The sequence below is a fragment of the Myodes glareolus genome, chromosome 7 (genome assembly GCF_982192425.1).
Source record: "Myodes glareolus chromosome 7, mMyoGla1.1, whole genome shotgun sequence".
In the NCBI taxonomy this organism is placed as follows: Eukaryota; Metazoa; Chordata; class Mammalia; order Rodentia; family Cricetidae; genus Myodes; species Myodes glareolus.
Window position 1 is genome coordinate 101,843,948 of NC_142032.1, and position 16,857 is coordinate 101,860,804.

A 16,857-nucleotide genomic window follows, 5' to 3' on the forward strand; every position below is an offset into this window, starting at 1 on the left:
GTTGGCAAATACAGTCATTTTCTCATTAATCCAGTAGTTTTTGTCAATCCGTGCTTGGTTTCCTAAGTGGTGTCTGCACCCAGCTGTGTTATACAGTTGGTCTTCTAAAACACCGTGTTCTCTCTATTATTAAATTCTGTTTTAGCAACAGTTAGCTCAGGAAATATTTTTTGGAACTATGGTGACTTTGAAATGAGTAAGATTTTCAAATGTACTTTTGAAAGTATTTCTAGAAAACAAGCTTAATACAAAGGGCTAGTAATAACACCAAAGTGTCTTATCATTTTCAATCAAATACTGAGCTAGAATGTTTAAGTCGTTTTATATGTGGATTATAGAGCAATTTTTCCTATTTCCTTATACATAAAACGTGAACAATAACACCTCATAAGATCTGAGAGTATTTATAAGGATTGTGTGGAAAGTGTGGGATTTTTAAAGTGCTATTTATTTGCTGCTGGTGACAACATCATTGTTGAGTTACCTTCTTTGCAATTCAAGCATCCTCCAGGCAGAAACAGACATTTCAGAGTTGTGTACTCCTCCTGGACTGCAAATGCAGCCCTACAGCTCAGACTGGGTTTCCCATTTGGAATGGGAGTCCATATTTGGATGCTTTCTTCTCCAGGGACTTACTTGAGAGAGAAGAGGAAACTGCAGTCACCTGATCTTGGTTCCTGTCTTTAGGATCTGAAGAAGTCTGTCTCGGATCTGCTTGGTACGAACAGCATAGACAACGGGATTAAGGATCGGGGGAATGAGGAGGTAGAAGTTGGCCAGTAGCGTGTGGATTGGCGGAGGCACGCGGTGACCAAACCGGTGAATGAGGGAAGAAACAGCAATGGGAATATAGAAAATCAGAATGGCACAGATATGAGAGCCGCATGTCCCCAGGGTTTTAAGCCTGGCCTCGGGAGTGGCCAGCCCCATCACAGCTCTGAAAATCATTACATAGGAGGCAGCAATGGCCACTGAATCCAGGATCAACACCAGAAAGCCAATGCTCAACCCGTAGACATTATTGACTCTGCTGTCACCACAGGTCAAGGTAACCACAGCCATGTGCTCACAGTAGGAGTGAGAGATGACTTGGGTTTTATAAAGAGGGAGTCGCAGGCGGATCATAATCGGTAGAGGTCCGATGTAAAAAACTCCTCGGAGGAGAGCAGCCAGCCCCAAACGACCCACCACGGCCTGGGTGAGCACCATGCTATGACGCAGTGGGTTGCAGATGGCTACATATCGGTCAAAAGCCATGGCAAGGAAGATGCCTGACTCAACAGTAGCAAAGCAATGGATAAGAAACATTTGGCATAAGCAGGCATCCAGGCCAATGCCGCCAGCACCAAACCAGAAGATTGCCAGGAGTTTGGGCATAGTGGAAGTAGACAGAACCAGGTCAATGACAGCCAGCATGCACAGAAAGAAATACATGGGCTGGTGCAGGCTGCGCTCTACTCTTACCACAGCTAAGATGGTGATGTTCCCCACCACAGCCACCAAGTACATGGAGCCGAAGGGGATGGAGAGCCAGATGTGCAGGTGTTCCAACCCTGGGATGCCGGTGAGCCAGAAGGAGCTGGGTACTGAGCAAGCATTATGAAAAGAGGACATTGCTATTTATAAATTAATCTTATTTATGTCCGTAAATGCAGCAAAACATTTTCCCCTGGAAAGAAAAAAAAAACAACAGTATTCTTGGACATACAATAAATATCATAAAATATACAATGATATACAATGATACACAACTTTTGGAAGAAACTGTAACATTTCAAACTACATCAAATTTCATGTTGCATTAAAGTATCCATGTAAATTTAACAAGCATAACCAAAACTCTGTGTTTGAATGAATGGGTGATTTTTATAGTATAATCCTCAATGAGTGATCCTTTACATCAATAAATGAATTACCCTGAGGCAGGGATGAACTCAATTGGTAATTTCTCTCTCTGGGTATACTATAAAGTGGTTTGGAGGGTCATATTAGAATGATCTGCTAATGTCCCACTAAGGAAGCAATCTGGTTGTCAAGAGACAATCCTGGGTAAAGGCTGTGCACCGATAGGCTGTTATCTAATACCCACAAGAGGACACACGGATGCTTGTGGAGACGGCTGAAGGGGCCATCTGCAGAGGCACAGGCAGGCTTGATGGGATTATGAAGAATCTGGATGAGCAATGAGCATGGTTACTAGCCCAGATGTAGTTAGCAGAACACAGGGGGACCACTTTTCAAGAGCTGGGGCTTTGACTAGAAGAAAATCTCCCATCCTGGACATTCCTGGCGGGAAGGGCAGGTGAGAACAAGCGTCTGGTTTCTGCTATTGCCCCTCTCTCTCTGCCTGGTTCCTCATACTGGCAGGGCCCGGCTAGAAACAGGGTGGTTCTTCACAATAACCACTCCTTAAAGAAAGCTCCCTGGAGGTGAGATACAAGCTCCGACTTTCTAGACTGTGAAGTAAGTTAATCTGGGAGCCATCACTAACTGCCTAGCTTTCCTTGCTGAAATGCAGCTAGTAGCACTTCACAGCCGTCTCTCAAAGCTGCAGCCTAAAGGCTTGTTCTGGCAGCCGCATGCCATGTCCCGTTCATTTGATACCACGGTGCGAAAATTAAAAATATGTTCATCAAACCTCAAAGAACTTGGAGCTGTCCGTCCCAGGGAGCAGGGGTAACAATACAGTTGCTGGCCTGTAAGCGTCTTGTGACTTTGTACTTCTCTCCATAAAGTGGGCTCGCCCCCAAGCTCCACAGAGATTGTTAAATAGACCTAGTGTTAGCAATACATATAAAAACAAATGATCCGTCTACCATTGGGCTGGAAGGTAGGGTCCATCACAGCTGACCTCTGAACTCACTGGACAGAGTAGAGCAGAGCTGTACCCGGGGTGAGTCTGTCTCAGTTCCCTGACCTTATAGGCTGCCCCAGTGGGTACCAGCATGATGCGTCCAGAAGGTGACCATTTCTGGGATCATCCAGACTCTCCTGTTTCCACCTGGGCCCTGCAAGTATGAGGAACCAGGCAGAGAGAGAGGGGCAATAGCAGAAACCAGACGCTTGTTCTCACCTGCCCTTCCCGCCAGGCACGTTCAGGATGGGAGATTTTCTTCTAGCCAAAGCCCCAGCTCTTGAAAAGTGGTCCCCCTGTGTTCTGCTAACTACATCTGGGCTAGTAACCATGCTCGTTGCTCATCCAGATTCTTCACAATCCCATCAAGCCTGCCTGTGCCTCTGCAGATGGCCCCTTCAGCCGTCTCCACAAGCATCCGTGTGTCCTCTTGTGGGTGTTAGATAACAGCCTATCGGTGCACAACCTTTACCCAGGATTGTCTCTCGACAACCAGATTGCTTCCTTAGTGGGACATAAAGTCTGAAAGAGGCCAGCCACAGAACTGAAAAACAGGAAAAGCAGCTACAATGTGAGGGCCAAGTCTAGAGAACCTTGTCCATGACATTGAGATTTATAATTAATGGAGATTTGTTTATTTCACCCCCTGCTTCTAATCAAATTACTTCCATAGCTTATGCGGGTTACAGAAAGCAGGGCTTTAATGTGGAACATAATAGCTTTGCTTTGCTTGAGTGGAAAATGTGCAGAACTGACAGATGAGTGCTTTTGTACCCGCAATTCTGCACGGCTGTTGCTTCTATTGCACTGATGAGAGTTATTTCAGATCCTGTCTTCCCTCCCAATGCCATGCAAGTCCCTGCACTGCTGCCCTGAGGAGGAAAGACCCTTTTAGGTTTGGGCAGATAAGTTGCACTGCAGAATCTTCCTCCCGCTTCCCTATGTCTGACCACATACAGACCTGGTTTTCTGGATATCTCTCCTCCATTTTATATCTCCATGCCAGCTCTTCGTGACAGTGAGAAAGGAACTCAGGAGCGAGAGCCGTACCTCAGCTGCTGAGTGAGACTAGACGGAGCCAATCTTTTCTCCAGGGTTCTAACACTAAATATCTCCTTATCGCCTTCGTCAGAGGCAAGCCATGTGTGTACCTTAAAACCTGCAGGAGGTCAGGGTGCCTCACACAGATGTAAGGGTTCAGTATTCACATTAAGACACCCATCTGAGACCCCTATCCAGAGACATCCATAGCCAACCACAGCGCTTACTTCTTCTCACCCTATTTACTGCTTTCCAATGGGGAAAATGCTTGTCGGCTGTTCATGATCTTCTACGGCTGAGTTGCCCATGCTATTTCCTGGCACTGAGACAGTCCTGCCTTCTTCACTTGGAAAATCCCTTGCTGTAGTAATTATCATCTTAGGAAAGCCTGCTTTAACCCTTAATTAGGCCTCTTCTGTGACGCAGAATCCTCTGACCTGCTGGTATGCATGCTTCTCTGGGTGCAATGCAAGTGCCGCAGGCCAAGGGTTTGTCTGAAGCCCTCTCTACTATAAATGCTTGCCTGGCCTGGTCTGTGGAATGAGAAGAAAGTGCTGTGTCTCAAACACTGGAGATGTTAAGTGTCAAGCCTTTGTTGGCATTGGCGTGTAAAAGATTTTCCAAGCACCTTCTGTGAGGCCGGTACCCTTTTAGTCCAATTCCAGGAGCATCCCTTCCCTTGGTTCTTACCGTGGGACTTAAACAGAGGTGTGACCTAGAGTTGAACGCCCAGGAATCCCAAGTCCCCTCATCAGCTGCAAATGGTCCTGGTAGTCACAGCTCCCCTCTTGGTTCCCCTTCCTAAGATGCTTTGATCGGGTCAGAAGAGCCCAGAACCCTCTAACTGCTTCAGAGACTTATAAACACTCTGCTCAGCAGCCTCGGGAATACCGTCTGAGAGTGGTGGAGCGGCTGGGGTGCAGAAGGGTAATGCCAGACTTGTCCCAGGAGGAGGGACAGAGAATCCGCTGTGCGCACAGCTCACCCCAGCATACCGTGACTGCTCTGGAGTGGGAAAGGGGAAGGACACGCCTTCTGAGTTGCAATTTCTTAGACCTAAGTCCTGCTCTGTTCTCCTGTCCTGGCCTCCCTGGAGCTGGAAAGTGTTCTAAGGATAGTATGCAGAAATCAGAAAGTCCTGCCAACTCAGTCTGCTTGGACTCAGGAGGGATGGGAGGTCCATATTTATGAGAACTGTAAATCCCTGCATTTCTCTCTACAGTATTTGGGGGTGGTGGTGGGGTTCTGAATTAATACTAAGGTGTATTGAAGGGCAATATCAGAAAAAAAAAACTTTAGAAACTTTTTCCTATCTCTGGTTTGCATCATACAGGAAGGATCCCATGTGTTCATAAAGGAGATGGTCTATTACATGCACATTTACATGCACTAACATTACAAAGCTTGCCATTCCTCATAAAAAAGTATAGCCAACCTGAGAAAGCAGTCTCTCTCAGGGTATTCTAACCAGATGCTTAGGGTATGAGACAAAGAAACTCAGACTGTTCCAACTCTGTTTCTTCTGGTAGAAAATTAGATCATTTACCTCATGCATAGTTTTGTAACTTAGGTTCTTCTCTATAAGAGAGTTGGTAAACCAAGCATGCTTAACCAGCGTTATCCTTCTCCATCACTACTGTTCTTCCTGCATCTGTGGGAGACAGTCACTCTGGTGAGCCCCGCAGACACCAGCGTCCCCCTTCAGATCAGGATCAGGTAAGGCAGGAAAGAGGAATGCAGATGCAGAAGAGTCAGCCCAGGAAGGCTGTGTTCTCTGCTCTCCTTCACGGCTTCCTACTGCTGCAGAACCGCAGGAGGTGGGGAGCTCGCAGCCTACTGCGTTCCGTACAGGCTCTTACGCTGCTTCTGAGTCTTGGTTCAATATTCCCACCTCAGACAGGTGAGCTCAGCCTGCGGTAAACTAAGCTTATCAGATGAGTCTTTCATAGCTGACTATTTGTATCATATTCAAGGCATTTTTAAGACTAATGCCTCGCCGTTTAATTGGCACGTACCAACTCTCAATCTTTTCATTTTCCCAAATAGAGAAAAGTGTACATCAGATTGAAGAACAATAAAATAAAAAAAGGCCTTGCCTTACCCCACAAAAGGATCTTAAATTTATATATATTCAAAAGATGCCTATATACAGCCTTGGAATCAGAAGCAAACATTATCATTCTAACCCTGTTCAGGACAGGGCACCCAACTGAAAATAAGATGACGCTGGGCTCCGACTGAGAGCAGCAACAAGGGTTTCCTGGAACCTATGTGTTCCCAGCAGCTGTGGCAGCACAAGAGTCCCTCAAACTGGCGCCAGAGAGAATAGCAGCGTGGGGAAGGGAGTTGGGCACAGAATCCCACCCCAACTGAGGAGCGAGCAGCAGTAGACAAGTGCTGAGAGGGAGAGTCTGTATTCTTTAAAGGACAGACTGCTGGTGGGTAAAACCCTCTGGTGAAGGTCACATAGCCAAGAATATATCAGCAGCACAAGCTATATTTAATTTTTTTAAAAATAGGACACATAGTTGAGTGGCCATGGAAGGCAGAAAGCATCTGGGAGGAATGAGGGGGAAAGGGTGAATATAGTCGAGATACATTGCATTAAATTTCCAAAGATGGGGGCTGGGCAGACGGTTCAGAGGTTAAGAGCACTGGATGCCTTTCCAGAGGTCCTGAGTTCAATTCTCAGCAACCACATGGTGGCTCACAACCATCTGAAATGCATTTCAGTACCCTCTCTGGCCTGCAGTACAAGCAAGCATACATGCAGGCAGAACGCTCGCTATATACATAATAAATAAATCCTTTTTTTAAGAAAAACTGTTTCTATGTACATAAAAATGGATTTTTTAAATGTCCAATGACATTTTAAAAATTAGAAAAAAAATAGCAAAATTTAATCATTAAATGTTTGTACACAGTTAAAAAAAGATGAAAGCAAGTTTGATGGCACTAAATGTCTTCGTCACTTAAGTATGATTCTACTTAGCCCTCAGTTTGGGTTTCAGCCAATCAGCTTTGTTGCAGAACTAAACTTCCAAACCCCTACTGAAAATGTGTTGGTCAGACCAACACAGAAATACCAAAACACAAGACAACTCTCCTTATAATTTGAAATTTTAATTTCAAGTTTATAACCTCATCAGTGGGCTCTCTGAAACTGCCCACTGACTGTGTGGAATTCTGGAGGAAAATGTGATTGACAGCTTGCTAGCGCATATGCTAAACTGAAAATGTATGGGGTCCTATATAATTTTAGCAGTTTATATACATCTCCAAAGACTAATGGTCCATTTTCCCATCCGTGAATGCGATAATCAATAGGTAAAGAATTTTTCTAGAATCCTCTTATCTTAGGCAGAAGACCCAATATTTAGGTTCTGGGATCATACAAACATTTTATGTTCATTTCCATGAGGAAAATGTTCCTCCACGTTTAGGAGAGCTTGGCATGGGATGACATCTAGTATAGCACGCGTCACTTCCAGTTCTTAATAGACATAGGTTCTTAGCATCTCAAAGCCTTAATTTTTCCTCATGCTCATTCCATTCTCGATAGTTCTCCCTGAGTATCACTACTTTCATGGGTACCCCACCATCCTCACATCATGCTGAGATCCCCATGTATACGAATGTCCTCTGACCTTTGGGACCTCTTCCGCCCATATCTGTCCCTACCCTTACAGTGGAGTATAACTGAGTGACAGAGAGCATGCATAGCAGCCGTAGGGTCCTTGGTTCAGTCTCCATTAACTAAGAGACTGTAAGACTTGCACAGATGTCCACACCCCATAGAGAAAGATCTTTTTCGTATTTTCTGAAATCATCCTTCCCATTGTCACAAATACCAAAAATCCAGAAAAAGGGGAAAAATAATTTTCAACGTAAGTACACTGACTACAAATTCTTTTTAAATATTCAATTGCTTAAACTCCATAAAAAAAAGGAAAACAATGCCTCGAAATAAGTATATCAGCCATGAATTCCTTTCAAATAAAAAAGTATTTATGTCACATAAATAACAAAAGCAAACAACACCCTTTTTCTTATCTGTAAAATGTATATTTTGCTTCAAGGACCTTTTTCAGAAGAGTTTTCTTGATGCCATTGTGCATAGGCTAGAGAAATGCCTTAGGGGAAAACCGAAACGGGACTCCTCACGCTGTGCCCGACCATCAGCTCCCTCCTAGGAATCTAGTCTGTGCTTCTACAGATATATGATGTTGGGAAATATGTCTGTGCCTCTGCATATGGAGGGAAAACTAAAATTAGCCTTCTCATTAGCCTTAGAATATTACCACACAACTATTTCCAACTTGCAAATATTTGGGTGAAAGAAAAATGAACTGAAAAAAAGTAGAGTTTTTTTTAAAAAAATTAACATTTAATTGTAAGTTGTTTTCTTCTTAGTATAGGTCAGATGTTAATTAAGGCGAGAGAGAGAGAGAGAGAGAGAGAGAGAGAGAGAGAGAGAGAGGAGAGAGAGACACTATATATGTGTCTATATGTGTGTGGGAGAGATAAACGTCGTTCCTTATGTGCCATTTCCTTGGTTTACTGAGCCAGGGTCTCTCACTAGCCCAGAGCTCACCAAGCAGACCATTGACTGGCCATGAGCCCCAGAGAGCCGTCTCCTGCCTCCTGCCCTAGTAGTAGGAACACAGGTGTGCACCACCACTCCCAGCTTTTTTACATGAGTTATGAAGTTCAAACTCTGGTCCTCATGTTTGCAAAGCAAGAACTTCAGCCACTGAACCCTCCCCCCCGTGGTGATTAATGCTTTTTGGTTGTTTGTTGATTTTTTTCTTCTGTTGCTATTGTTTTTGTTTTTAGTAGAAGTAGTGAAAAGATCCTACAATAGTTATATGAAGCTCTAGGAGGATCTAGTAGTTTGCCCCACCCTTCTCCTGTAAGAGATCCTGAGGTAGGACTCTCGGAGTCTATAAGTACCTCAGGCCCAAGGGAAGCAGTCAAAGACCACACCAGCTAAGAGCTCACCAGAGGGTAAGAACAAGTCTGTGTCTGGTCCTTGGAGCTTGAATGGACAGGGAGTGAAGACTACTCCTGAGAGGGAATTAAAGTCCAGAGGGAAGCATGCATGTTTCTCTGTGAAGCCTTGGGGAGATAACTGGCTAGTTTTCAGAACCGAGATAAAGGAGAGGAAAGAAAGTGATCGTGATGGGGGCACAGCCTTCCCCTTGCTGCCAACTACATTTTCCCAGGCATCAGATAAGAGCTAACCACTGTGAGGAACAGAGCCTACAGCTCTGTGGGCACGCCCCATGGGTAAGCACACACCAGGATCACGGGGAGCAAGCTCCTGGAAGCAGGCTTCTAGATCAGAAACTGCTCTCTTCGTAGGGTTAGTCAAAAGCAGCAGTGGTTGAGATGTTTTTGGTTGAGTCAAAGAAAAAAGAAATCACAGTATAGAAGGCTTGGTGTCCTAGTATTTAGGAATTGCAGAGAAAAGTCTGGAGTCCTGCAGCCCAATTGAGCCCCTTGTCTTAGGTTACAGGAGCTTTTTACCCTGAACTGACCCCAACACAATCAGTATGTCTCTTCAATCAATATAAATCCATGCTAATGAAGCTAGCTGTGAAATTTCAAAATAAGACTCTTATGCGTCTGACTCCTTGAAAGCAAAAGGCACATGATGTGCTTACGGGCCAATCCATCAAAAGCTAAGGAGCAAAGACTATGCAAAAAGAGAGAGCTTTTTGTCTCTCTTTTTCTCCTAGAGACAGTAGCATTGTTTGTTCTAGGGAAAGGAGAATGAGGGCAGTTCAGCAGCTGGGAACCCTAACTCCGAGAGAGATGACTGATACGTGAAGAGACGCTCAGGTTCTCCCTAATCGCAGACCAGGAAACAAAACTTAAAACAAACACAAATTGTGTGAAGCTGTAGCACAGCGAAGACTAGAGTGAGGTTGTGAAGGTGGGTGTGTCCTGCTTCTCATCTGTCACAGCGTCTCTCAGAAGCCTCAGACCATCAGACCTCCCTCTCCCTGGACTTGCCAGCACTGTGCAGGTACAAGTGTGATCTCTGTGAAGGCAGGAAGTACTGCCATGCGATGCTCTAGGCTGAGGTAATTCAGTCAGCACAGCTAGTTAAGACCGACGCTTACAATGGCGGTGTACATTGGATGGAAATACAGCACACTTATTTTCCAACATTCTCTCAGTCATAACTTCATTGGCTGAACTCGTTGAGACACAAATCAAGGATGGAAACTAAAGCCCATTGCCAGACTCAGATTCTCACGGCAAATGGTCACCACGCAGAAAGTGAACTGGCGAGCTCCTTTCTGCTTTAGAATGGTGACATTGCATAGCCAGGGCACACATCAAACATTGCACAGCTTTGAAATTCTCCTTGACTAAGGACTGCCTTAAGTCTCTGTCCGCCTGACCTATCCGTGCACTTCTGCAGCCCCTCTGAGGTGTAACAAGCATGGTGACAGTTCCTGTTTGGGGGCTGTGCCTTTCCAGTCTGCTACCCATTTGAATTTCGGGGAAAGCATCCGCTGTTAGGTCAGACTCTTGTTTTCTGTTCCAGACACCCTCCATTTGCAGTAAGCCTTTGTTGGTTGGTTGGTTGGTTGGTTTGTTTTACATATGGAAAAGAAGGCTTCAAGACAGTCAGGAAATTGCTGAGTGCAGTGAAGGTCTGGGGTGACAAACTGGGCTTGGTAGACAGTAATTTCACGTCCTGAGCAGCCTTTAAAGGCCACCCTTCCTTCACTGTCACAGATTGATCCAAGGCAATTGTACATTTATTTGGCCCTTGATGAAGCAACTTTACAAGTTAACACTCATTTATATATTCAAATATCCAAATCAAATATTTAATATAAAAAAATCTCGCAAATTATTTTAAGATTCACAAAACTTGGATGTTTCTACTCCATTTCTGGCCAATGTCTAGCTATTTAGTAAGCAAATGAACTCTTAAAATAAACTATGTATGGAGCCTGAGGCAGAGGCCTTAGAGGCTACACTGGGGCTCCCTCCTGTTTGGTACGGAAATGGAATGGCTAGTCCTAATTTAGACAAAAACTAAAGTTTGAGACAATTTGGAAGTTTACAAGGGTCCCCCACAACACACACACACAATGTTATGGGTTAAAGATAGATATCATAGAGGGCTTTGGAAAGGGTGACCTGAAATTGGCCTTAAAAGATGGGGAAATGGCCCTCGGTCGGAACAAAAGCAATGAAAAATCTTCTCAGCTGTAAGAGCCGTGTGAAGAAAGTCAGGCAGCACACAAGGGTGTGGTAAAAATTCATTAGTGAGGATCTGCTCAGAAGGGCCAGCCTGAGCGGGGGTAGGGTGCAAAGGGTGTAGGAGCTCTCAGACCGGGAGCGTGAGGGTGTAAATAAGGTCTTTCAACAGCTGGATCTGAAAAGCAGGAAGGCTGGGGTTTTGGTGCTGTAGAGATCAAGGATTCTGATGCCAAGAAGGGGCCTCATCTGTTCAATCCCTGCTTGTTACTCTCCAACAGCAGACAGTAGAAAACTTAAATGAAATTCACTCTAAGGAAAAAAAAATGGACCTTTTCAGTCAAATCACAAATGGTGCTCAGGACTTGCCAGGAAAACTTACTAAGGCTCATCGTTTCCTAGAGTAACTGTTCCCAAGAAGTTGAGTCTGTTCTTCGATCTGTTTAAGCTTAAAATTCAGCAACCTGAAATGTGTGTGAAATCTGTGTGTGTGTCTGTGTGTGTCTGTGTATGTTTGTATATCTGTATGTCTATCTGTCTGTGTCTGTGTGTGTGTCTATGTGCCTGTGTGTTTGTGTGTGTTTGTGTTTGTGTATCTGTATGTCTGTCTGTCTGTGTCTGTGTGTGTCTATGTGTCTGTGTGTTTGCATGTGTTTGTGTTTGTGTATCTGTATGTCTGTCTGTCTATGTCTGTGTGTGTCTATGTGTCTGTGTGTGTCTATGTGTCTGTGTGTTTGTGTGTGTTTCTGTTTGTGTATCTGTATGTCTGTCTGTCTACGTCTGTGTGTGTCTATGTGTCTGTGTTTGTCTGTCTGTATGTGTGTCTGTATGTGCCTGTGTGTTTGTGTGTGCACGCATGTATGCACACACTCATGAGCATGCATTGCGCAGGCACATGTATCTCATTGTGCATAAAGACAATCAGAAGACAGCCTCTATTTGCTACCATTAAATTAGTAGATATATATAGTTTTAGTATATAACTATTAGTACACATAATTTTAACTCAGTAAATGTGTAAATTAAAATTTAAGCAATGCTTTATTTATGTTGACCACATAACTCCAACTTTTCATTAGAATAAAAATATAAAGAGGCTAATTAGAGTACATTATTGATATCAATGATATTGATCGATGATTTAAAAAAGCATATACAGTTACTGAGTAAACATGTTACCTCTTTATTTGCATTTAACTATTATTGGGAAATCATTTCTGCATTTTCTTTCTCTTTCGGAAAAGTTCCCCAAAATAAATTTCCTGGGTCAAGGGTATATATTTCTATACTCCATTTGGAAAGTCAGTGGCAGAAACCCTGAGCATGCCTGTTTCTATGTTTAGCAATGGGTATCATCATATATAATTCTTATAATTTAAGTAACATAGTGATCTTTCATGTTACCATTCAGAATTCTTCCTTTCGTAGGTGCCACAAGTTACCAAGAATGGAAATGAGGATCTGTTCCAGAACTGCAAGAGGCATCCTGTCTCACAGGAGCAGAAACCTGACCTTAAGAGCTCCTCTGCATAGCCCATGCTCCCAAGCATGCTCATTTCTAATAATGCCTGCTCAGTACCCAGCTCCTTCTGGCTCACCGGCATCCCAGGATTGGAACACCTGCACATCTGGCTCTCCATCCCCTTCGGTTCCATGTACTTGGTGGCTGTGGTGGGGAACATCACCATCTTGGCAGTGGTTAAGACAGAGCGCAGCTTGCACCAGCCCATGTATTTCTTTCTGTGCATGCTGGCTGTCATTGACCTGGTTCTGTCTACTTCTACAATGCCCAAACTATTAGCCATCTTCTGGTTTGGTGCCTGCAGCATTGGTCTAGACGCCTGCTTGGTTCAGATGTTCTTTGTCCACTGCTTTGCTACTGTTGAGTCGGGCATCTTCCTTGCCATGGCTTTTGACCGCTACGTGGCCATCTGTGACCCACTACACCATACATCAGTACTTACCCATGCCCTGGTGGGACGTTTGGGGCTGGCTGCACTCCTCCGGGGAGTATTCTACATTGGACCTCTTCCACTCCTAATTCGTTTGAGGCTGCCTCTTTATCGAACCCCAATCATTGCCCACTCATACTGTGAGCACATGGCTGTGGTCACTTTGGCATGCGGCGACACAAGAGTCAACAATTTATATGGCATGGGAATTGGATTCTTGGTGTTAATCCTAGACTCGCTAGCTATAACTACGTCTTATGTAATGATCTTCAGAGCTGTGTTGGGATTGTCCACCTCTGATGCCAGGTTTAAAACTTTGGGGACGTGTGGCTCTCACATCTGTGCCATCCTTGTCTTCTATGTCCCTATTGCTGTCTCGTCTCTCACTCATCGCTTTGGCCGTCATGTGCCTTCCCACATCCATATTCTCTTGGCCAACTTTTATCTCCTCATCCCACCCATCCTCAACCCAGTTGTCTATGCTGTGCGCACCAAGCAGATTCGAGAGAGGCTTTTGCACATTATTAAGTCAGGAACCCAACCCAGGAACGTATAAATATTTGGTGATGATTGGAAGAGGCTCTTCTTAAATGAGAAAGCCCATGATATTTCTGGGTGCTACCTAAACGGTGGGGATAAGAGCCTAAAAGCAGAACTAATAACTAGTCTGTCGGCACATGCATTTTCTATGCAGTGTGAATCCAATATCTTGAAGAAGAAAAGGAAGATTGGGTGATAAGCTCCTGTACTGTAATTCCCTTTTTTAAAAACCTATTTAATTTTATGCAATTAGGTGCAATAAGCATATAGCCAAGAGAGCTGAGATCATTTTATCCTTCACTTTCATGGTATCAGATTTCCTGTTTCTCTATCGCAAGGGTAATCAAGCACAACTTGTAGATAGTAGAATTCTAAAACCTTCTTAAGTACAATTTACTAAATCCTTTGAACACTTACAGATATTTATTATATTGGCAAACTTTTCAAATTTTCTTGAGTTGTCCCTATTAAAATGACATTTATCTATCGAAGATGGACGCAACATAAATATGAGAAAGTTTAATGAGACTTAGAATGGGATTTAACTGTCCATCAGAGTTAATGTCTCTGAACCAAGTCATTCCTTCATTTAAACAGACGAGGTGGACGTGGAATACTACCTCTCCCAGAGCTAAATGGAGAACAAATAGGAGCTAGCAAAGGACATTGTGAGATTCCGTTCCAGAGGTTCCAAGATAACACATGATAATCATAGCTTTGCAGGGATAACAAAGGGATGAAGGAAAGGAGGTAAAAGTGAGATTGACGTGAAGGGGGTTGGGTAGAAGAAAGGTCAAAGGTGAAGAGAATAGATAAAGACCTTGGTAGATAAACCTTGAAAGAGTTCTGTTTGGGGAACTCTTCTTGAGCCTTTGCTATGACTTAACCTTTTGCTACACTGCTAACTGATCACAAAAGTTCCATGAGAAGACTTTAGCTCAAAACACTTCCATAAAAGTTTTGATGATGCACTTTTAAACGGCAATCACTCCTGGTGCTAAGGCTTCAGAATCACGCTTCTGTCCATTTTGGTTAGAATCTTTTTCAAATTTTAAGAAATTTAGCTTCAAGTCATGAAGGGTTTTTAAAGGCCAAAATGGGTGCTCTTAAGTTTTAAAAAAAAAATCACTTTAGCACTTTAGAAAATATAATCTAAGAAAGTCAATGGTCAAGCCAGAACTAAAATACAAGTCTATCATTTAAAGAATAAGATAAATAAGAAACTTGGAATAGCACAAATCTCCAATGTTTTTTTTTGTTTTTTTTTTGTTTTTTTTTGTTTTGTTTTGTTTTATCCAATGTTTAATGTAAATCCCTGACTAAGCCCAAGTTTCATTTCACACCTCTATGCCTAACACCAAGATTGTTTAGATAGCATTTGTTCTTCTTTCTCCATTGCCTCAGGTAAAGGACGATTATTCTCCAATCCTCTCAAGGTCCCTGACTCCAGGGCCAAACTTGAGTCAAATTATTATGAAAAGATATGGAGTTTATGAACATAGTTTTAGCTCTAAAATTAATTTTTACTACTGGCTTTTACCTGAAGTTGGAGAAAAGATGCTTTTGACTTCTCAGAGCTAGAAAATCTGTTTTAAATATTAGGCTGCCCCAGGCACAGGAGAAGATAAAAGAAGATAAAAAGAATGTAACTTTCAAACCAGTGGTGGAGTTGGCTGAGGGACATTAACGGGAAACTTTGATAGTTCACAGTTATAATGCCTAAATTCCACTTATACCTTATAATTGTACATATGGAGAGTTTGAACTTTTAAAATGCAGCTTCATACTAAGAACTTTATGGCAGAATAGTAATTAGAAAATTAGTCCCTAAACAATCTGTTGAGTCTCCGGTAGACCAGAACCAACTCCAGCATCATACAGACTGAATGACTGAGGGCAAAGATAAGGAAAGGGATGAATTTATTCTCACGCTCCATCCAGGGCGCCTCCTAAGAGCACCGACCAGACTCAGTGGTGTCCTCTTAGTTTCAATAAGACGTTTAGTCCTCCTGTCATCTGTGGGCATAGCTGTACGGCTTGGTGGAAGGCGTATCCAACAAACTAGAAGAGAATGAGCACTAAAGAATTTCAGTATGGAGCTGTGACCAATGAGTAAGTATCAGAATCAAACCAGTGGTTGTTCCTCCTCTTGCAACTGTGTTCTCTTCCAGAACCAATGCTCTGGATGGTAACAGAAGACTGCCGTGCCTTTTTCAGCCTGGGAAATGATTGAAGGAGGAGACACTGATGTGGTATTTGTACAGGGTTGTGTGGCACAGATGTCTTAAAAACTTGGATTGTAGAATTGTAAAGGGCAGAGGTGGATCTACAATAGTATGTCAGACTTTGGATATGATCAAAGCCTATTTCAATTTTTGGAAATGAAAATAATGATATTATGGGTTTATTGTAAGGATGCAATAAGATAATGTAGAATTCTTGTGTGTTGCCTGGCACACAAATTATAAAAATAAACTTGTCTCTTAAATAGTGTGTTATACGTTGAAAGACTTCCTGAGACAGAATGAGCAATAAGGAAAAGAGAGTGAGATAGGTCCTGGGAACCATGGAGACTATCCTAATCAGGGCTGGAGAGAAGGCTCAGGCAACCAAGAACACTGGCTGCTCTTCCAGGGGACAGGATTCAATTTCCAGCACCCACATGGTAGCTAACTATAATTCCAGTCCCAGGAGAGCCAAGCCCTCATCTTGTCTCCACAGGTTCTTCATGCACATGGTACATGGGCAAATATGCAGGCAAAACACCCATATACAGAAAATAAAAATAAATAAATTATTTTCTATCACCTCTGGTTCTTGTAGTCTTTCTGCCTCCTCTTCCTTACAGATCCCTGAGTCTTGAGGTGAGGGGACTGATGAAAACACAGAGACTTAGCCAGGTGGTTGTGGTGCACACCTTTAATCCCAGCACTCAAGGAGGCAGAAACACGAGGATCTCTGTGAGTTTGAGGTTAGCCTGGTCTACAGAGTGAGTTCCTGGACAGCCAGAGCTACACAGAGAAACCATGTTTGGGAAAACCAAAAAAGAAAACAGAGACTTTGAAGCACTCAGACCTAAATGGGATGTTTTCCATTGTGGGAAAAAATCTCAAAAAAAAGTTAAGAATGCCTTAATCACAGCTCACTTATAGATATAGAAAGTTCTTAAGGCTGATTTCTTTTCTCTGCAGAAAGACATATCCACAAAGCTAGCTCTGTTCTGTTTTGTTTTGTTTGTTTGTTTGT

The 16,857-nt window shown here is 43.2% G+C and overlaps 2 protein-coding genes across 2 annotated transcripts; one reads left to right on the plus strand and one right to left on the minus strand.

The window, feature by feature from the left end:
• Positions 1-660: 660 nt before the first annotated feature.
• On the minus strand, positions 661-1,614 carry LOC125397230 (olfactory receptor 52M1). Its single transcript, XM_048429518.3, has one exon. It carries the CDS (start codon positions 1,612-1,614, stop codon positions 661-663), a length of 954 nt encoding a protein of 317 aa, XP_048285475.1.
• An 11,053-nt stretch (positions 1,615-12,667) lies between these two features.
• LOC125397233 (olfactory receptor 52M1-like) lies at positions 12,668-13,627 on the plus strand. Its single transcript, XM_048429521.3, has one exon. The coding sequence runs from the start codon at positions 12,668-12,670 to the stop codon at positions 13,625-13,627; it is 960 nt and encodes a 319-aa protein (XP_048285478.3).
• The last annotated feature ends 3,230 nt before the right edge of the window (positions 13,628-16,857 follow it).

Excerpts from the sequence above, each read along its gene's own strand:
- LOC125397233 (XM_048429521.3), top strand. The coding sequence starts at position 12,668 with ATGCTCATTTCTAATAATGCCTGCTCAGTACCCAGCTCCTTCTGGCTC.
- LOC125397230 (XM_048429518.3), bottom strand. The coding sequence starts at position 1,614 with ATGTCCTCTTTTCATAATGCTTGCTCAGTACCCAGCTCCTTCTGGCTC.